This window comes from Lontra canadensis, unplaced genomic scaffold (genome assembly GCF_010015895.1).
Source record: "Lontra canadensis isolate GAN:19392208 unplaced genomic scaffold, GSC_riverotter_1.0 scaffold88, whole genome shotgun sequence".
NCBI lineage: Eukaryota > Metazoa > Chordata > Mammalia > Carnivora > Mustelidae > Lontra > Lontra canadensis.
Window position 1 is genome coordinate 1547383 of NW_022631082.1, and position 21615 is coordinate 1568997.

General features: G+C 63.4%; 1 protein-coding gene across 2 annotated transcripts in view; it reads left to right on the plus strand.

The window, feature by feature from the left end:
* The window catches only part of KDM4B (lysine demethylase 4B), a 130850-nt gene that overhangs the window by 95075 nt on the left and 14160 nt on the right, over positions 1–21615 (plus strand). The window contains exons 10-14 of one of the 2 annotated variants that reach the window (XM_032883664.1): positions 4975–5171; positions 12545–12646; positions 13542–13741; positions 19919–20370; positions 20595–20715. In XM_032883664.1, coding sequence (XP_032739555.1) covers positions 4975–5171; positions 12545–12646; positions 13542–13741; positions 19919–20370; positions 20595–20715 — 1072 coding nt within the window. The remainder of the gene's footprint in view (positions 1–4974; positions 5172–12544; positions 12647–13541; positions 13742–19918; positions 20371–20594; positions 20716–21615) is intronic. The other variant, XM_032883665.1, reaches the window with a different exon arrangement.

Below are 21615 nucleotides of genomic sequence, written 5' to 3' on the forward strand. Positions count from 1 at the left end.
TCCTTTTGGGCTCCAGGAAGCACCTTTTCGTGGAGAACGGCCAGCTCGGGCTGCAGGTATGGGGGACAGCTGGCCTCGGGTCCGGCCTCTGTAAAGCAGCTCTAGGTGCTTCCTGGCACTTGGTGAGAGCTGGATTCTGGAAGCGGCCGGTGGGGGCGTGCGGCCACTCAATCAAGAAGAGGACAGTGGGGGGTGTGCACAAGGATACCTGTCCCGGGCAGCTCAGGCTGCAGCAATAAAGGACCTGGGCGGCTTGTAAACAGTAGGAGCACATCCCCCCACGGTTCCGGGGGTGGACATCTGAGACGTGGGTGCCAGGGGACTGGGTTCTGTTGAGAGCCCCCTGGCGCGTTGCCGACAGCTGCCTGCCCGCCATGTCCTTGCGTGGAGCGGGGAGAGGACTTGGTTTCAGTGTATTTACCTCCCGACATTCCCGTCTTCAAATGCAGGCACCTCAGGGGTTAGGGCTTTGACCTGGGGACGTGGGGGGCCACAGCCTAGTCCCCAGCGCATCTGTAGGGGCTCATACCGTTCAGCGGGGTCGGCCTGTGGCATGCACCCCGCTGAGGTCCTTAGGCCTCAGGCCACCCTGTGGAAATCATTCCACTCCTCTGACCAAGGCTCACCAAACTTTCTGTGAACGTTCGTGAGTGTGCAGGCCACGCGGTGTCCGTGGAACTGCTCCGGCAGCTGTGGTAGCACCAGCACTGCAGTGGCTATGGCCACGTGCCAGTAAAACCTTATTTACAGACAGGTGGTGGGCTGCATTTGGCCTGCTTTCTGTCACGTGGCCGTCTTTCACTTAAAGGGACACACCAGCCCAATAAACGGATTTAGGAAAGTAAATGGCACAAAAATGGTTTGGCCCCACGGTTGAAAGAGCCGTGGTTGGTGTCTGATGAAGGGGCTTGGCCTTTTCCTAAAGATTTTTGTTCACGACAGGGCCTGACTGTACTTGTGAGCGTGCGTGTTGTATTTCCTGGGGTCGCAGGTCCGTCCCCAGGACGTTTCTGTCATTCCCCCAGTGTCCAGGACCGAGGGTTAGCAGCAGTGCTTGGCGCCTTCATGTGGATCTGCCCACGGCCGTCGAACAGCCTGCTTATGGTTCCTCCTGGGCGCGCGGTCTCGTCGGTACCGAAGGGGAGGCCGGCTCTGTCCGGGCTTATCCCTTCCTCGGGTGAGGTCCCTGGGAGGAGACGCTTGCCTCGAGTGACAGGAAGGGCCAGCGGCCGCGCCTCCCGCTCCAACGGGGCTGGCAGCTGGGGGCCTCGCCAGGCTATGTGGGCAGCCGTGGGGGGCTGTTGCTCCCCTCTCTGCTGTCACTCCGGCAGCACGGGTTTTGCCTGAATTGAGGGGTGCACCACCAAACGCATTGTGCCAACTAAGGAAATTGGCGTGGACAGCTCCTGGGGCCACCTGTCAAGGGATCTTTGAGGCGTACTTTGCAGGGCCATCGGCCCCACTGGACAGAAGCGTTGTCCGGGAAGCAGTTTCTGCTTACAAGTGGGGAGGGGCAGTAGCCCTCCTGTCCCGGCCCCAACTGTGCTGCTTCGCTGCTCGCGGCCGATGGTACCGGGGAACTGGCGAGGGGCCGCAGGGGCCGGGCCATGTCCAGACGGGTGAGTCTGGAACCAGGGGTGAGGACCGGGAGCTGTGGGGAATGGGCCCGTGCTGTGGGTGGGAGGCAGGCTGGGGGGAGGGGTGTCCCTTCCTGACAGTGCATCCCTCCCCACCTCCCCTCCCCCCCAACCAGCTTCCTGCCTCTCTCCTTTACTTCCTCCTCTGTTCCCACATGGCCCTGCCTGGCACTAGTGGGACCGCCAGCCGCCCCACCTTGGCTGACTGGGGCAGGACAGGTGCCACTTGGCGCCCTCGTGACTGAGCCTCGCTCAGAACGGAGCCCCGCATGCGGTTCGGGCAGCTGGGGGCTGCGTGCCCTGGTGGCGGCTCGGGGGGCCCCCTGACCTCCTCCCCCACATTTGTGCCCATTTCTCATCAGAAACGAAGGACACAGCCAACTCCCTTTGAGAGTTCTCTCTCTGTGTGTGGCGGGTGCTGATGGGGGTGGGGGATGGCTGTGAACTTGGGGAGCTGGTGCGAGAGCGGCAGAAACTATCAGCTCTAGTGACTCCAGAAGATCCTTGAAAACGCCTGTCTCCGCAGGCTTGGTGTGACAGGGGGAATGAAAACAAATAGTGTGACTTGCTGGCTGTCCTGAGGAGCCCGCTGTGAGCCCCTCCCGCCGCCTGCTCTGAGCCCCCTTCTGGGCCAGCCCCCCGCAGCTTGGAGCCTCCTCATGCTGGCCCAGCCCGGCATCAAGAGACAGCAGCCTGTGATGTCCCTGGTCACAGGGGAGCTGGTGCTGAGGGCTGGGCTGTTGGGGGTCTGCTTGGGCCCGGGAGGAGAGGCTCAGTCTTTCTGTCGGCCTCAGCACCCTTATCCCACCAGCTGGCAGCAGACAGAGCCGATAGGTCCATGGCTCCTGCCCTCCCCTCACCCCAGCTCAGCTTCTCTGCCATGTCCTGAACTCCAGCAGCTGTCGCTCCCCTCCCCCAGGACCCACTGCTTGCTCCCTGGGTGCCAGGGCTGCTCCAGAATCCTCGCCCCGGGACCGCCAGCCCCACCACAGCCAGAGCTTGTGGACCGGGAATGTGGCTCCACCCAGCGGCTCCGTCCCCCCGGCCAGCAGGGCTCGGGCCAGGTTCCAGGCCTCCCTACAGTGCTCCGACGAGCACATCCACGCGCCCCCCGCATCAGAGTGCACACAGGTGCTTTTTTTAATTACTCAAGGAAAAGCAATTGCACAGCCACTCCATACAAACCCCTTAAGCCACTGTCAATGGGGACTCTGGGGAGGCCACAGCTAGGCCAGGAATCTGAAACCCGGGCACCATCTGTGCTCCCGCCACTCCGAAGCCAAATTACCCCACCAGCCTTTCTCTCCTGCGCAGTTTTTCATTAAATGAATTGCGTTTGCTGGGAATCACTTGTCCATAAATATTCCCTCCTGCTCGGTGGCATGGTCAGGTTATCGTGGTCTCCAAGCCCCAGCTCCCCTTCCAACTCCCGTGGGGTGGGTAGCCCAGGAGTGGGGGTGGGAGCTGCGGCTGCGGGACATTCCTCAGGACACTTCTCAGAGCCCCTCCCACAGCCCTGCCGCACCCACCTCACACGGGGGTCCTCCATGGTCCCCATTTCCGGGGCAGATGGGGCAGACGTGGAAAGGCTTGTCAGGGTAGGGAGCACAGTTGCTGGCGTCCAGTCACATCTTTTCCTTCTTGCCGTTTCCATTAAGAAAGTGACAGTGACAACAACACAGTTGTAAAGGAGAGTGAGACGCGGGCTTAAAATGGAAACATGTTTTAAGCTATGGTTTTGGAAATGGGCTTCTCCTAAGCCTGTTTCTTTGACAGGGAGGCAGAAAGAGGACCTGAGAACGTTCTGAGCAGGCCAGCGTTCAAGGTTGGAGCTGCGGGGACCTGAGTGCAGGTGTCCCCGGGCGTGTCCCTGAATGGTCACTGCCAGGAGGCCTCTGGGCAGCACTCACAGGACAGCATGTCCTGGGGATACATGTCCCCATTAGGAGGCAAGGACTTTGTGCATTTTAGGCAAAGGTAGGAGGGCACCCCGGGGCCAAGACCACCTCCTGGGGTCCCCGAGGCCACCTGCTTCCAGGTGCTTTATCCTCCAGAGTCTAGACCAGTCTGCAAACGGGCCCTGGGCAGAATCGGACCCTTCATCTGTTTTTGTGCGTGAAGTTTTACTGGTACACTATTCGCTCCTGTATTATCTGTGGGGATTCTGAGCCCCAGCCGTGGAGTTGGGAGGTTGTGATGAGACGGGGCAGCTCACAAAGCTAAAAGTACTCACTGCCTGGCCCTTTATGCCCGCTCTGCCCCAGACGAGCATCCCTTCAGTTTCTCTCCCTTTCTGCAGCAGGATGATTTTCCAGTCCCCGGTGTCATCCCGCGGGTAGGTCGGGAGACCAGGGCTGCCTGAGTTCTTCCTGCTGATGGATCGCTGGCTCACTGACTGGAGCCCAGCTTCTGGAATCTTTAGCTGGCTTTTCTGACCCACAACTTCCCAAGGTGTCTCCAGGGTCCCTGGGACTCCTGTGTGCCTCCTGCATGGTGCCTGGCGCTGGGGGCCACCGAGGTGCAGTGGCCTGGAGGAGAGGCTCCAGGACGTGTGGGCTTGCGGGAGCTGTTCAGGGCACAAGAGGGACAGGCCTAGACAGCAGAAGTGGGGACAAGAGGGGCCCCATTTCAGTGTGTTCTCGCCGTGCTTGTTTGCCCCATGCTCGAAGCTCCCAGACGCAGAGGACCCTCCGGTCCAAGACAGCCTTGCTCCAGGTCCCCCCAGTGCACTCTGCCACCCGCTTCCTCACCAGGCCACTTTCAGTCTGAGCTCTGGCCTCCCTGGGCCAGCCGCTGAGCCTCTGGGTCCTGGCTTCCTCTCCCCGAACCTGTGAGGCAGCGTCCGTAAGCAGGCATGTGTGCACCCTTCTCGAAATCACTCGTTTCCTTTTTTGCTCTCAGCCTTTGGGGACTGACTGCTCCCCCCTTCCTGACCCTTGAAATGACTGCTGTTAAGAAGCGGTCTGCGTGCATTTTAACCTACTTGGGGGTACGTGTGTCGGACAGATGGCAGATTTTGGTTAGAGCCGACACATGGGCAGCTGGAGGTTGGACCCCTCCTGGCCTTGGGCTCCTGAGCTGCGTCCCTCTGCCTGACGACCCCCGAGTCCCCCGCAAAGGGTCTGCCGTCATTTCCCCAGGCTACATGCTGGGCCGGAGCTGTGACCCCACGGGGGTGGCCCGGAGGCTCCCACCAGAGGGCACGGCTTCGACTTAGGTCTCCACGGTCTGGAGGTAGAAGTTCTAGTAAGGGAAGAGGCCAGGGTGGGACTCACCCGCCTCTGTCGGGCTCACTGGTCACGGGCTTAGCAGATGTTCCCTGCACCGCCCCCCACAGTGCACGTGCCGGAAGGACATGGTCAAGATCTCCATGGACGTGTTCGTGCGTATCCTGCAGCCGGAGCGCTACGAGCTGTGGAAGCAAGGCAAGGACCTGACCGTGCTCGACCACACCCGGCCCACGGCCCTGAGCAGCCCGGAGCTGAGCACCTGGAGCGCCTCCCGGGCCTCGCTCAAGGCCAAGCTCCTGCGCAGGTGAGTTGCCAGGAGACTGGGCTGCTGCGTCCCCTGGCTCTGGGGTGACCGTGAGTGACTGCTGGCCAAGCCACTCCCATGCTCCCCCTGGCTGGTGGCTCCTGGCTGTGCCCCACCCCCCTCCTCCTCCCTGCCCTCCCCACTCCTTCCCATCCTCCCGCTCCTCTTCCCCTCTTCATCCCCTCCTCTTCCCTTCCACCTCCCCCTCCCTCTCCTCCCCTCCCTTCCTCCTTTCTCTTTCCTTCCTTTCTTTCTTTCTCTCCTTCTGTCTCTCTTGCAAATGTGTTTCTCAGATCCCGACTTCCTGGAACATGGTCTGTGGGCCTGGGAGCAGGTGGTGTCTGTGTTGTCAGGGACTCGGGTCCCTTCCCATTCCGACATCACCGACCCCTGGGTGCCCAGCCCTTTGGCCCTTGGGCCACACAGTTTCCTCTCTGGGAGGATGCAGGTGGTCCCCCTCACTCTCGTGACAGTCCTGGGCACAGGAGCCCTGTTTCGGCGTTGGGGGGCGCTCAGGTTCTTCCTTTCTTGGCTCCGAGCGACGGCAGGTCTCATGCTGGAGCCCATGTGGTAGCTGCACCCCTGTCCTTTTTCGCTGGGGACACTCATTTGGCGCTTCCAATATCCGGCTCTTTGGTTCGCGATTATGGCAGTGAGTGCAGAATCTTGTCCCCCAGGGATGTCCTTTACACCGCCGTCATGGCTCAGAGGGCCCCTCTCTGCAGCGTGGACCCCTCCAGGCCCCCGCCCTCATTGCCGGTCGCTGGGCCGCATGCCTGGCATTGGGTGGGGGAGGAGAGGGCAAAGCGACAGCACCCTATTGGCATGTCACCAAGGCTCTGGGGATGTGGGGGACAGTTCTGGGCTGAGGAGGAAATCAGCTTTGTGCCAGGAAGGAGAAACAGCCAGCAGCAGTGCCCAGCGGTGCCCTGGGACCCAGAACATCAGTCCACTGGCTTCTGCGGGAACGCCCAGGCTCTCCGGGTCTGAGCGCTCACAGACCCCGTTCTGCCGGATTCCCTCCTGGTGCCCAGAGAACATTCAGCACATCCTCGCCAGGCCCCCGGCCGTGAGCTGGAACCTTGTGGTGCGGGTCCTCATGGCTCACAGCTGCTCGACGGCGTGAAAGCCGCTGTGGACAGTAGATGTTCCATAAACCAGTGCGCGTGGCTGTCCCTGTAAAACCTCATTCACAGACGCTGAAAGTGCAGTTTCATATCCTCTTCCCCTGCCACTGAATAGGCTCGTTCTTGTCACTTTGTGAACCTTCAAAAGCAACGTCGCTGTCCTTAGCCTGTGGGCGCTGCCTCCTGCAGCCACGCGGTCACTTGCGGCCTCGTCTTGTCCCCGCTGGCTGTGGATGGTGTCTCTGGAGGCTGGGACAGAGCCCTCCTTCGGGAAGCCCCGTTGCTGGCACTCCCACGCCCTACAGGGACAAACGTCCTTGGACCCATTTCTGGAAAAAAAAAACATCCTGGCTGGGAGGCCGTGACGGCGCAGAGCCTGCCCCTAACGGAGCTGTTCTTGCTACTCTGTGTCTGCGAATCCACGAATCCTGGCCAGTCTCAGTCTCCCCACACGATTTCCCCACCCCTGGGGCCCCTGTCTCCAAGAATGTTCCTGAAAGCAGCTGCTCCTGACAGCCCTCATGGAGGTGAGTCTCTTTTCTTCTGCTTTCTTTTGTTATCCGTCCTTTAGATTTTTTGATTTTCTGCTCCCTGGTGCTCCTTGCGGAGAGCAGCTTCTGGGTGAGACCAGCCTTCAGCAGGGCGCGAGCAAGCTTGTGCAAGGCTCACTCCCAGGCCAGATGCACATTTGCATGACGGCAAATTAATTGTGGCTCAAGCCGATTCGGTCCGCGGAGCGGGTGACCAGTAAACAGGCGTCATACACCAGAAACGGACGGCGTTGGAGGCGTCTGAAGAGCCTGCCCAGAGGACAAGGGGACCCCAGCCGGCTGGCCCAGGACCTTCTCTGCCAGAGGAAGCGCCTTCTATGCCCTCCGCCTCGGCCACCCCCTCGCTGCCACAGCCCCCTTGTCAGACACTCTTGCTTTCTGGAGCGTTCCGTCTTCATCTCTCTGACAGGAGGAGCTGTAGTAGCCAGCCAGGGGGACTGGATTACAAATCAGCCTTCTTCCCAGGGATAGCATGTTCTGGAAAGTCTTTAGTATGTAAAATACGGCTATTTGCCTTCTTTTTCTTTAAAGTTAGGGGTTGGGGGTCTTTCTCAGAAAAAGCCAAGCTGGACACCTGCCCTTGCCCCTCAGCCTGAGCTCAGTGACTCTCCCAAGTCCCCTGTGACTCTCCAGGCCATGTGGCCTCCCGCCCTGCCAGCTGTGCCAGCTCCCCTGAGCCTCTGAAGGCTCGTTTTCAGGGAGGGGTGTCTCCCTGTGAGCACCCTTGGCTTGGGCCAGGGGTGAGGGATGATGCCGGGTCTGTCTTTCCCCTTAGCCCTGGGGACTCCAGGGCGAGGTCGTCTCTGGGAGGGCACATTCCGGGCTCTGTGGGAGGTGAAGGAGCACCCCTGACCCCCCCATTCAGTGTCAGGAGCACCCCCAGTTGTGACACCCACAGCTGTCTCCAGACACTGTGTGATCTCCCTGCCCAAGGGCATGGCGTTGGGGTGGCCTTCTCACCTGCCTGCTGCTCTCCTCCAAACCTCCAATCCCCCTGCAGCCCCTTCTCCTTCTCTGGGACCTGCAGCTTCTCCTCGGTCCTTGCTCAGACCAGCTCAGCCAGGTCCCCAACCCCCAAAGGTTCAGTCTTCTGACAGTGTGCTCCCCCCAGCCCCAACGTGGCCTCAAGCAGAAGTCAGGACTTGGCCTCTCCAGGAGACATGATCTGTACCCTTGTTGCCCACCTGCGGATTTATCTTCCACGCCAAAATCTGGTCGTGTGAATTGACCCCGCCCCATGACAAAGGCCACAAAGCTGTGAACTTCCCGCTTCTTGGTGTTCGGCTTCTTGGGTCCCGAGCACCTGGCAGACCTGTGCCTGGGCAGCTCAGGCCTCTGTGGGGTCTGGTGCCCAGCACAGGCCAACATCTCCGTGCTCTTCCTCCCCCTGTTCTGAACAAGCAGCCCTTTTCCAGATGCACACGGGCTTTTCTTCTCAGCTCCTTGTCCCTTCTGACGAGGGCTTTGAGAAACGCCCCGCCTCGACTGCCCGTTCCAGCGGGTATGCGACCTGCCAGCCGCACGCCAGCCTCAGAATACGCCCGAGCTGCCCTGTGCTGGCCATGCCCAGCTATCCACAGACCGGACGGTGGAGGGGGCTGTTCTCCCTCGCAGGGACCCTCAGGTCTCCATCCCTTTGTAGCCTCTGCCAGCTCTTGCTGACCTTGACCCCCACCTGTCCCCCTGGGCCGCTCTCCACCCACCACCCTCTTGTCGCAGTGGAAACAGGGAGCCCAGGTCCTGCCTCCCACCCCTCTGGTGCCTGCTGACCCACAGGTGTCCTGTCTCCCCTCTTCTCCCTGTGCCTGACACCCTGAGCCAGGCTAGAGGTCATCACATGTCTGGGCCTGCTCCTGCCACAGGCCCCCCGGCCCTGCTCCTGAGCCCTTCCCCCACAGACATACCTCCTGGTCTCTGAGGATAAGCCCTTTGGCGCCGGGGCCTGCCCACCCATGGTGGCCCGCCAAATGTGTCCTCCATTGTTCTTCCGAAAGCACACATGACCGTTTTTGAAGGTGGAATCCTTTCCTCACCGCTCAGCTGCTTGTCTCTGAGGGGAAAGGGGAGTGTGGCCCGTGGAGCCAGCAGGGTTGGGCGGGGAGAAGGGCCTTGGGCACCGGGTTCATTGGATGCAGCGGCTGTGCTGGCCCCGGGGGCCTTGGCAGCCCCAGCTGCTCCCTGCGGACGCTACCTGAGCAGAGGCCGGTCCTGTGAGAGCTGCCACCTTGGGTGCTCTGGGCCCCGCAGGCTAGGGGCCACCTGGAGCCTGCCGCCTGGGCAGGGGTCCAAGAGGAGCCCCCCACGCTGCCTCTCCTGCCGCCCGAGATCCAAGGACACCTGCTTCCACACTGAAAACATGAGCGTGGGTATTTGGACTCAGTACCAGCCTTTGGTTCACAGGAACTTATGGCCGTGGCCGTAGTCAAGCCTGGAGGGTAAAGTGTGTGGTTTTCTCCAGCCGCTCCTGACACCCCACCCTGACGACCATGCAGGAGTGGCCCAGAACAGCAGAGGGACGGTGACTGCTGAGCCGTGTCTGCAGACTTGGACAGAAGGTGGGGCCAAGCGAGCCCCACCTTTGCAGAACAGAGAGGAAGCTCGGATCCCAGGGTGGGCAGATAAGGAGCAGGCTGGCTCGGCCGGGGACTCTGGAAAGGCCTGGGCGCCTCCAGGGCCGGGGCCCAGAGGGGACTGGAGGCCAACTATGAGGCACAGCAGGGCTCAGCGTTCCCGCTGCCCCATCTCCAGCAGAAGATGGGGTGTGAGGCAGCATCTCCAACCAGAGAGAAGAACGCGGCCCATGAAGGAGCTTGTGTGGTGAAACGTCGGACACCTGGCCACGCGGGGGTCACTTGGGGTGGGGTGCGCCTGCCGGTGAGAAGCCTGTGCTTGGGGAGAGCGGGTTCCAAGTGGACGGACAGGCGGGCTGGAGTCGGCTCGAGGAGTTTCCCAGGGCCGAGAGGTCGGGCGGAGGACAGGGAGATCATGCCATAGAGGCTCCCCGGGCAGCTGCGGCCTCTGCAAGGCGTTTTGGGAAGAGAGAAAAGAACGTTGGCCGGGACCCAAATGCTGCATTTCTGGTTTAAAAAGTCTGGCGCCGAGGATGAAAATGCGCCAATGCACGCGTCACTATGTGGTTTCACAGCTCAGGTTAAACAGAAGGTCCCAGAAGCTTCTGGAAAGAACAGCTACGTCACATAAAGAACAGGAGATCTTAAAGGCATCAGACTTAGGCTACAGGCTAACACACAAAGGAAAAGGTGCTCAGAAATCAGAAGAGAAATAATTTATAACCCAAAAGGAATTACCTAATCAAATTCCAAGCTAAACATGCAAAGGGATGAAGATCTTTCTAGACGCATAAAGGCTCCGATTTCCCGTTCTTTGTGAGGAAGCTACTGGAGAATTGTGCTCCAGCCGAACGAGGGCATCAAGTGAGAAAGACGTCCTGTCGAGGGACCGGATCCTGCACAGGAGTGTCCAAGGCAGTCTCAAGGGGGCAGACCCCTAGGTGTCCCCGAGGACTGCGGGACGCCCTGCGTCAGAGGCTGTGAGCTTGGACATGACCGGGAAGGCCAAGTGTCTAAGACGAGCCAGTTTTAGCTCCAGGAGGAGTGGGCGGGCAGCTCTGTCACTCATGGGTGAATGACACCTGTGGAGTCGGAAAAAGGGAAGTCTGAGTGTCACCGCACTGACCGTGGTGGCAGTTGGGGGGGAGAAGTGGGGAGCCTGGAGGCGGCAGGAGGGGTCACAGCCTTCCTGTCTGTGCTGCTGGCGGGGCAGGGACACCTAGAAACAAATATGAGTGGGGGAGGTGGCCCATCTGGTGCGCTGGCCGGCGGCGGGGTGCAGGGGCGCTGCAGGGGGCCGCTCTGGCCGGATGCGGGACCCAGAAGTGCATGGTGGACACCAATTCCCGCCACCCCGACAAACCGGCCACATTCTCTCTGCGCGTGTTATCCCAAGACGGGTGTTTTCTTTGCGTGCTGACATTCGTCTTGCTCTCCCCACTCTGCAGCAGGGGTGGCCTTCCACCTGTGTCTGTCCGCCTGGCTCCGCCCCATTCAGGGGGTCTCCACAGTAGCAGGACTGGCAGGGCTTGGGGTCTGGCCCTGCGGCTGGAGCTGCCCAGAGCTCTGAGCCCCGTGTTGCTTCAGGGCCGAGGCAGGTCTGGGCTCTCTGGGACAGACAGGACTGCCCCTGGTCAGCCCTGCACGAGGCGGGCAGCATCCGAGGTGGCCTCCCGTTCCCGGCTCGGGGGAGGGGAGGAGAGAAGGGGGGCTGCAGGAAACCACGGCCAGGTGAGTAGGCAGTAGGAGGACGCCTTTCTGCTGGGTGCTGCCTGGGGCCAGTGGGTGGGGGGTTCACTCGTGGGTACCCTGCCCTGCAGCGTTCCTGGACCTGGAGAGATGCTCCTCCTCGGGAGACAGCTGGTGACGCAAGCCAGCTGCGCTCTGCTGCTGTCCCGGGGCTTGCTACCACGTGGGGCCCGCGTTCCCCAAAGTCGCTCCACGTGGAACCCCCGTGGCTCCGTGGTGCTGGAGAGCGTTCCCCACCTCCTGGCTCCCATGCCCCCTCCTGCCTGGCTCCTTGCCCTCGCGTTCTCCTGCCCCCCCCCCCCCCCCCCCCCCCCCCACCCCGCAGTGACCTGTGCACGCCATGATGTGTGTGACGCCATGCTTCTGCCCATGACACTCCTTCCCCGGAATGCTCCCTGCTTTCCGCCTTTTGTCATTGGAGTGGTTCGTGTGCAAACATCACCTGGGGCTTGTCAGCCTGGCCTCACCTGGGCTCAGGGGAGATAAGCAGCGGCAAGCCAGGGGGCCCTCAAGCAAGGCAGCTGAGCAGCGAGAAGGACCAGCAGCAGTTACCGTTAGGGGACAGTTAGGGGATCCCCCCACCCCCCGCCAGGAGCCGGCAGGGGCAGACATGGGAGGTGATGAGGCAACTGTCAGGCCCCTGTGTCCTGGGACAGCAGGGCTGTCATGGGCACCCCCTGGGTGGGAGATGGCGGTCCTGGCGTCGGGGGCCCTTAAGGCCTCCCCAGGCCCCCACCCGACCCCAGTCACAAGGCCCTGCTTTGCTTGGTGACCTCTTGGTCCTTGGAGGTGCGGCTGCCATAGGAACCCCCATAGGGTCTCCATGTCCATACTGACCTCAGTGGGGCCACACGGAGAGCCCCCAGGGGGCGGGAAGCTGCAGCCAGCGCCTCTTGGCTTTGCTGACCCTCAGGGAGAAGAAAGGCTGTGGGTCTTGAGACGTGAGCCTGGGGTTTCACAGGGCTGTCACCCCAACCCCTGGAGGGTGCCGGTGACGTGTCTGAGGCAGGCTTCTCCACACCCCAGCCTCTGTCCCCTCCTTGGACAGTTCCCGAGGCTGGACAGGGAGGCCCGGGCCGCGGCTCTGCAGGGCCGTCCAGCCTGCCTGCATTCCTTCCTTCCTTTTTACCGATTCCCCGGTTTGCGCTGAGAAGCTGTCGCCGAGCCTCAGGTGACTTCCCCGTTGGGGCTGAAGGCCGAGGGCCGCCCCCACACTCTTGCACCCCTGAGCGAGACCAGGCCCTGCTCCGGCGGCCGGCGAGTGAGGGACACGGAGCCACGGGTCCGGGCAGGTGCCCCAGGCCAGGCCCTTAGACGAGGCACCCGGGGAGTCAGCAGAAGTGCTAGAGAAAAACTCCCTGACGTTTACATTCTAGACAAATTAGTCTGAAAGAAAACAGACACTGGAGAAAGACTGAGGAGGACAGAAAGGCCAGTCTAGAAAGGAAGAAAGAGCAGCCCAGGAGGCCGGGGCCGCCGTAAGTCCACCTCGCCCCTCTGCGCAGGCCTCTCCAGCTGCCCCCTGCCTCCACCCCCACAGCGGCTCCTAGCCGGCATCCCCCGTCATCCCACCTCCCAGTCATCGGCACCTGCTCAGCCCCATGTGGCCCCTGGGCCTGTCCCCCCTCGACCTCCCCTACCACCGAGACTGTGCCCCCCACCATCCCACCTGCCGGCTGTTGGCACCTGCTCAACCCCATGCAGCCCCTGGGCTTGTCCCCGTCCACCTCTCTACCCCCGAGACAGCACCCCCCACCATCCCACCTCCCGGTCATCAGCACCTGCTCAGCCCTACGTGGCCCCTGAGCCTGTCCCCACTCCAGCTCCCCTACCCCTAGGTAGCACCCTCCACCATCCCACCATCCTACCATCCCACCTCCCAGTCATTGACACCCACTCAGCCCCATGGGGCCTCTGGGCCTGTCCCCTCTCCAGCTCTCCTACCCCCGAGCCAGTACCCCCCATTATCCCACCTCTTGGTCATTGGCACCCACTCAACCCCACGCGGCCCCTGGGCTTGTCCCCGTCCACCTCCCTACCTCCAAGACAGCACCCCCCACCATCCCACCTCGCGTTCATCAGCCCCTGCTCAACCCTACGCGTCCCTTGGGCCTGTCACCCATCCAGCTCCCCTACCCCCAAGCCAGCACCCCCATCATCCCATGTCCTAGTCATTGGCACCCGCTCTGCCCCACACGGCCCCCGTGCCTGTCCCTCTTCCACCTCCCCTACCCCTGAGCCAGGCCTGCTGGCCCCGGCCCTGTGACTTTGGGGCCCCCTCTGGGGCTCTGTTCTGCCAGCTGGGTGGTGGGACACACAGGTGGGACTTCTCCTAGTCACTTGACTTCCTGTCTGATGACCGTCCCTCTCCAGGTCCCACCGGAAAAGGAGCCAGCCCAAGAAGCCCAAGCCGGAAGACCCCAAGTTGCCAGGGGAAGGGGCCACTGGGGCCACCCTCCTGGAGGAGCCTGGCGGCCTGAAGGAGGAGGCCTCGCAGGAGGCGGACCCTGAGGAGGAGGAGGAGGAGCCCCAGCCGACGCTGCCGCAGGGTCGGGAGGCTGAGGCCACGGAAGGTCGGTGCTGGCTGGGGACCCCCTTCCTGACCCCGAGCCGCATCTCTGTGGCCACAGGGTCCCTGCTCTTAAGGGTCCGATGCAGTTGCTTCCTCGGCAGGGTGGGGTATCTCCTAATAACATACACTCGAGGGGTTGTTGTGAGAAGACCCTCCTCCCCCAGAAACCGAAGGCGGCCTGTCCCTGCCACAGCTGCTGTGAGCGGGAGCCAGACGGGGGCGCTGAAAGCAGCGTGCACCCGAGGCTGGGAGCCCTGGACTCCAGTGCCAGCCACCCTCTGTTTCCCTGTGGGGAGGAGCGAGCTGGGCTGCCCTGCTATCCCGCTCCCGGGGGGGGGGGGGCGCCATCCGCATCCCCCCATCGCCTCCTACTGGGCTTCAGCTCGCAGCGTCTGTATCTGGGGGGACACCAGCCCTCAGCCCATGACAGAGGCGACGCCCGTCCCCATGAGGGGGCACCCTGCTGTTTGCGGCCACATCAGCGGGCGGCTGGCTGGCATTCTGGGGAGCAGGAGGGACAGGGTCTCAGAAATGCCGACGGCCTGTGGCACCGCTGTTCCCATGTTCCCAGCTGACAGCTTCGCCTGCTCTCCTGCGTGCACATGGTAGGTGCTCCCCAGGGAGAAGGGGGGCAGGCTGGATGGCAGATCACCCTGGCAGCCGCAGCTCAGGCAGAGGTCACCAGACGGTTCTGCCCCGGTCCTCGGTCTCCCTCCGGTTGGCTGGCTGTCGGGACACGTGAGCCCGGCACGGCTCTGCCAGTCTTGCGTGGAATCCCGCCGGGTGCATACGCATGCCCCGTGGCTGGTGTCAGGGATGATGCGACATCAAGGGGATCCTCCGGCCCAGGGTACAGTCGGGCTCAGAGGAGGTGCTGCTCAGCCGATAGGAGACACCGCTTCCTCCCAGGGCTGCGACGGTTCCCGTCCGCTGTGAGCGTACAGACCTCAGCACAGATGGGGTGAAGGGTGTGAAAGAGGCATCGGCGGAGGCCAGGCTGCCCGACTGGACATCAGACTGGCTGTTGGGGCGCAGGAAGGATGGGGGCAAGCAGGTAGCAGAGATGGAGACCACCGCTCTTTCCCGGGCTGGGCCGGGCGCGGCGACTTTCAGACGGAGCCTCGAATGTCCCAGCGCCTACACCCGCTCTGTCCGTTTTTTTTTTCAAGTCAGAACACGCCCAGCCAGATCGTGCACTGTTCAAGGGCACTGGAGTCCGCGGAGGCAGCCGTCCCCAAGGCCCCCCGGGCTGCGGGCCTCCACAGCAGGACTTCGTGGCCTCCCCGCTCTGGAGGCCAGAAGCCCAAGTTCCAGGGTTAGGACTTCACAACGGGAATTTGGGGTGCACGAGGAGAAAGCAGGGCTGAAGTCGGTGGAGGAAACCCAGCGGTGCCTTCCTCCGCCCTGGCTGCCCCAGGTGGGGGTGGGGGGCAGCTGGGAGGCACGTGTCCGGGGGGGCACATGGTGTTCCCGAGCATTGGGCCTCTAGGCCCTGCACCCCTGCCCTGTGTGCCCTGAGACCTAAGGAATGCCCATGATCAGACACCTGTCCCGACAGACGGGGCCGGCGGCCAGAGCCTGGGCTGTGTTGGGCAAATTGTAATTTCTCTGAGCTGGGCTCGGCAGCCAGAGCCTGGTGTCTCATCAGGTGTTTGCATTTGACCCTGGAGGCCATGGAGCCACAGGGAGAGGGAGAGCGGAACGTGTGATGTGGCCCGTGGGGGGCTCTGGCCCGAGGAGTTGGGAGACTCGGCGGAGCTGGCGAGGGCCAGAGTGGTGAGTGACCTGCCCTGGCCTGGGCGGGCACTGTGGGCTGGGTCGAAGGAGAGACCTCCTCCCTGATGCCAGGGCATGCGGTCAGGCTGGCGGAGGGACAGGCTGCCTGCGGCGGGAGGAAACTGGGTTTTTGCTGGACATGGCTATTTGCCTGAGTAGGAACAGCTCACTGGGGCCCAGCTGGGAGCCCAAGGGGACTCCTCGGGTAAGTGGTTCAGGTGTTCACAAGCGATGAAGGTGTCCGTGGGGCCCTTCTGGGGAGCGTGGAAAGGAGACCTCACGGCCAGTGCCGCCTCTGCTCCCTCCTGAGCGGACTGGCCCGAGGCTGGCTGGGCACCGCCGGGAGAACAGGACACTCGGGCGCCTGCTCGTGCGCCCTGCGCTTACCCAACTGCGCAGCTACGGAGTCATGCTTGTTTTTGTTCACTTAATCTTAATGAGTCTTTACCCAAACCCACTGACTCTTTAATAAAGACAACTGCCTCTCACCCGCAGTCCCCGCCCCCCGCCTGGGGCTTCCCCGGCTCCTGGCTGCCTGTGCCCAGTCCTGTCCTGGGGACGCCAGGGGCCTGGTCTCCCCGAGTCTCAGGATTCCGAGGGAGAGCTGCCCTGTCGAGGCCCCTTTCCCAGGGAACCGTCTTCCCCACGACTGCAGCCCCTCCCTGTCCTCTCCCCACCAGTCTCACCCTGGGACCGTGTCAGCGCCTCGGGGCACATGGACTCCAGGGAGGGCGGGGTGGTGTCTGCTCGGGGCGGCACACTCCCCCGTTCCAGACACGCCACCCCTGCCCCACGCCAGGGCCTGGAGGAAGGAGGATTGGGGGTATGTGACCCCTTTAGAGCAGAAGCGCTCCTTCTGGGCTGTCGGATGTGGCGGCCACAGCCCGTGCCAAGGGCAGAAGCGTCCTCTGAGGCACCCTCCAGCCGCTGGAGGGGAGGTCACTGAATTCATTGAATAGACAAGTACAGTCAGGGGTACACGTCCCGGGCGAGCGGAAAATTTTAAAGTGCTTTCCAGGTTTCCTTTAATACCTGCTTGATGTCCCTGGAAGCTCGAAGCGCTGAGGGTCACGTTGTGCTGCAGTGGGACCTTTTGTTTTGGGTTTGCTCAGTGACATCAGTGAAGGCTGTCACTTCGCGCCACGTGTAGGTGCCTGCTGCTCTGTGCCGGATGGCGCCGGGACTGACTGTCCCCAGGAGGAAGCTTCCTCAGGGCTGCCTGGGGCTGGGTCGCTGCTGGGGTCCCTGCCCGGCTCCTGCGGCCGGGCGGTCTAGGAAGAGCCTTGCGGCTCCTGGACCAGCAAACTCTGCCCACGCCCGCCGCGGACCTCGGAGGTCCCAAACCCAAGAGTAGAATGGCAGCCCGTGGCCGTCCTGGTTCTCTGGGCCATCTGGGGTTCCCGCCTCCTGGAGGGTCATGGCCATCTCAGGGGAACTCAGCCACCTGCTGTGGCTCGGTACAGCCACGGTCCCTTCTCGGAGCGGGGACAGCGCTGGGTCCCGGGAGTGCTGGTTTCATACTGCGCTGTCGTCCCTCTTGGGTCGGGCACGTGTGCAACAAGGGACCCCACCCTGTGGGCCAGACGGGCTCTAGATCCTGGGCCGTGTCCTCTCAGGGCCTCAAGGTGGGCCCAGTCCCCAGGGCTCAGGGAGGGAGTGCCAGGGGTCAGGACTGGCCTGACACCGTGATGTGTGTTTGGGTGCCCCAGCCGGCAGGGGGTGGAGGCTGGGCCCGAGTGTGTGAGGGGCTCTGCGTTACGCTTGCACACTTGTCTGGTCACACAGGACACATGTCCCCAGCATAGTTCGGCCAGGCCTCAGGCCTCAGTTGACCATGGGCATGCCTGCCTCGGGCTTTGTGCAGGACGAGGTTGGCGTCCGTGGGAGTGGCTGGGACTGGGGATCAGGACTGGCTCTCCTGGCTGGGGGAGGTCTCTAAAGTGGGCAGCAACTCGGGGTGGCTCCCCAGCCCTCCTTCCACGGCAGCAGCCCCGCGGACATTGAGCTCAGGGGCGTGGACCTTCCAGATGCTCTTGTGCACTCCCATTGGTGAACTTGGGGGCCGTATAGGTGTGCTCCCCAACTGAGCAGGCCTTTCAGATCTAAAGCTGGGAGGATGGGTGCTTGGCTCTGACTTAGCCCACTCTTCCAAAAACCTGCCGGAAGAGCCTCCGCTTGGAGGGGAAGTCCCTCCCATTCTTGGGGGCAGGGAGAGGCTCACGTGCTGGGGAGATCCCTGGCTGGGACCCTCAGCCCTGTGTGACCGTCACCTGCTCCGTTTCAAGGTTCCCTGAGGCCCAGGCATGTGAGGGGCTCGAGAGAGTCCCATGGGTGAGGCCCCTGCCCGGGGCCTCTGGTGGTTCCCAGGTCAAGGACAGAGCGCCGAGCACCCAGGTATCATTTCTGGTCGCTCCTTGTCCCCTAAAACGGTGCTCTGGGTGTGCATCCCCGTGGTTTGCCAGAGCCCAGGGGCCTGGCATGTTCCCTTTTGCCAGCAGAGCCTCTTGCTGGGGAGCGAACCGACAGTGAGTCGGTCCCACTGTCCTCAGGCAGGGTCAGCGCTCAGCGTGATTTCCATTCGAGAGGTCGGTGGGATCAGGGCTGAGGGAGTATTGAGTTTCCTCAGAGAACAAAGCTGTTGATCAGAAAGTACCATTTACGCAATAGGGCAGGCCCGTTGCCCTTTCCGTAAATTAGTAGAACAACTGCCATGACGTGCCTCGCCACTGCCACCGGCCTGTGAGGCTGATGTCCTGGGGCCCCCCGCCATCCCTCCCCACCTCTCCCCTCCATGTCCCCCCTCTGACATCATGTCTCTCCCCCCACCTCGTGCAACAGCTCCCCAACATCTCCCTGCTCTGTCTCTTCCCCGGTCCCATCTCTTGCCCCCACCTCTCCCTCCGACGTCTCCTCCCCACCTCCGCATCCCCCTCCAGCACGCGCTCCCCTCTCCCACATCCACAGGCTGCCTTTCGCTGCAGGGGCCCACCGAGCCCAGCATCTGGAGGGCAGAAGTGGTTTTGTCTGTGGAGCAGAGCGTCTGGTAGGGGCTTGCCTCAGCCAGAGCACCGTTCCTGGGGTGCAGGTGGCAGCGGCCGGGGCTAGGGAGCAGTCAGGCCTCCTCCAGGCGGAGCAGGGTGATGGGTGGGGCAAGGAGTGCCGCAGGCCCCTGCGATGCTCAGGACCCAGGGAACGAGCCAGGCCAGAGCGGGCATCCCCTTGTACTTAGGACCAGTGGAACCTCTTGAAAAACGCGGGATGTGTGCTGGCCGAAGACACGAGGAAGATGGGGGGCAGTGGGGAGAGGTGGGAAGGGCCAGGGGCCTGGCCCAGAGCCTCGGCAGGCTGACTAACTTATCCCAGGTTCTCAGGAAGCTCTCGGCCCTGGGCAGACCAGATGGTCTCTGCTTCCATGACGTCTCGCCCCTGAGAAGCCGGAACACACGCGAGGGCCTGAGCCAGCGTGCCCATTCTCTGGTGCGGCAGGCCAGGCCCGAGGCTCCAGGGGAGACTGTGTTCCCATCTTCTCCCGTTTCCGGGGGCGGCGCATCCTCCACTCGTGGCCCCTTCTCCATCATCAGAGCCCACAGCGCCGCAGTGACCCTCCCCCTGACCGCAGCCGGCAAGGAGCCCGGGCTTCTATGGATCCGAATCCCCGTTAGTGCACTGGGCGCATTGGGGCCCCCCCTCGGGCCGAGATCCTCGGCCACGTCTGCAGAGTCTCTGCTGCTTTTTGCCGTCGGGAGCTGGGACCGGGGCCTGTCTGGGGCCTGAAATTCTGCCAGACGTACTGTCGCACATTCACTTGCGCCGGATGTCCTAGCCCTGAGTTAGGATGCTGCTGCGGCCGCGCCTCCCTCCCTGACCTGCCCAGTCGGGGACCCCCCGGCGGCGGCCTCCAGGCCCATCCGGCTCCTGCGCTCTGCTCAGGTGTCCACTTCTCCACGTTTGCTGGTCAAGGTGGCACTTTCTAAAAATGGCGCGGGCTACACACAGGAACCCTGGAAACATATAGATCCCGGATCCCATCTTCCGTCTGCCACAGTCCCCAGGAAGGACACTGGGGGCGGGCCCTGCGCCCCCGCACCCCGGTCAGGAGCCCAGAAGCACAGAGCAGCTCTTCCTGGCTGCCTTCTCACTCCTTGTTCCAGAAGGCCCTCAGAGCAGCCGGCGGAAGCAGGATGGGGGCCAGGGGTGCCCCGAGGCTTGGGTGTGGGTAGTTTCCAGCCGCCCGGCAAGGGGACGCAGGGGACGTGTTGGCCGTTTGAACTTGCTAGAAGCGCGTGTTTGGGAGGGAAAGCCACTTCTCGCCTTGGCCGGTGGGCGGGGGGGGGGGGGGGGGGGGCTCTTAGGAGAGCGCGCGGCTGCGGGTCGCAGCTCTGACCTGTCTCTCTCCCCACAGAAGACGGGAGGGGCAAGCCGCGGCCGGCCAAGGCCAGGAGCGACAGGAAGAAGAAGAGCTATGGTCCCCCGCACCCCCACCACCCCCTCTTGCCCCAGCTGCCGCCGCCCCCACCCACCCAGTTCCCCGCCGAGGAGGCGTCCCGGCCGCTGCCCCCGCTGGAGCCCCCGCTGCTGGCCCCGGGCCCCGCGCCCGCGGAGGAGAACCCCCTGCCACCACCTCTCAACGTCATACGGCCCGAGGCGCCTGGCCAAGAGCCAGAGGTGCAGCCGCGCCCCATCATCCCCATGCTGTACGTGGTGCCGCGGCCCGGCGCGGCGCGCGACGAGGGCCGCGTGTCCTGCCAGCAGGCCTTTGAGCACTTTGCCCAGAGGGGCCCCACCTGGAAGGAACAGGCGGCCCCCATGGAGTGGACGGGTCCCGAGGAGGAGAGCGGAGCCGGCGAGGTACAGGTAGGGGCTGTCGGCAGGGGCCCTCGGGCTCGGGAGTCCTCTCTGCCCCGTGCTCCCGCCCTGTCCCTGCTCATTGGAAATGGCCCCCACGGCTCCCGGCCATCCCCTTTCCAGGGGCCTCGCCTGCGGGCGGGAACACCGGCCTCTGGCTTTGTCCTGATGGGCCGGGCTCCGCGGTGCCTCGCCGCCGGGCCCTCTGCACACGCCACCTCCTCTGCTTCCAGGCCCCGTCCACGTTTTCCAAACTGAAGATGGAAATCAAGAAGAGCCGGCGTCACCCCCTAGGCAAGCCGCCCGCCCGCTCCCCACTGACCGTGGTCAAGCAGGAGGCCTCGAGTGACGAGGGTGAGGCCCCCGGACCCCCTCCCCCTGCAGGACGCCTGACCCAGTGGCCCCTGCTCGGCCTGCAGTGCTCCCTGCAGCCACGCCCCGACCGCCCTGCAGAGACACCCCAGGGCATGACCCCCATCTTGGGGGCTCCGCTTCCCACCTTGGGGTGTTCGCTTTGCTCTGGTCCCCCGGCCTGAAATGGACACCATGACCTATGGGGGGCTCAAACCACAGCCTGCTGCGGAGCCCAAGACCACAGGTGCCATTTACCTTTGTGTGCCTCAGTTTCCCTGTCTGGAAGATGGGGGCTGCCGGTCCTGCGAGGCATCCTGCCGGGAAGGTGCGCCGCATGGTGGCGAGCCCGTGGCGGGTGCCGGGAATGCCAGGTCGGGTTGTTGTGCGCAGCTGTTTGTGCCTGTGCTCCGGCCACGCCCCTGCTCTCACGTTCTGTGAGAACCTCTCCCGTCCCTGCTGGAAGCCCCCTGCCCCAGGCCTGGGCTGGCCGCCCCCTGCTGCCGTGGGCCCTGTGTGTCCCCGTCCCTAGCTGGCCCCCTGGCAGGCGAGGATCCTGCCTTCTCTCACGGGCTTGGGATCTGCTGGGGTGCTGGGTGCAGAGGAGGCCCCTGGGGCACTACAGAGCGGGCCAGCGAGCGAGGGAGCTGAAGGGCGTGCCTGTGCCCTGTGTGCTGGTTGCACCCCTGCATCAGGCTTTGAGAAGTGACTTGGGGTTTGAGAATCGCGGGGCTGGGTGGGCGTGAGGACTGCCCCGCGGACGTGTCCTGGCTCTGTGTGTCCTGGCTCTGCGACCCGGGCCCATGTGTGGGAGCAGCAGGGCAGCTGCTCCCCGAGCTGCGCGTGACCTGACCTGGGGCTCCGCCGCCTGCTCACCTGGGCTCTTCCCGGTGGCCCTAGCTG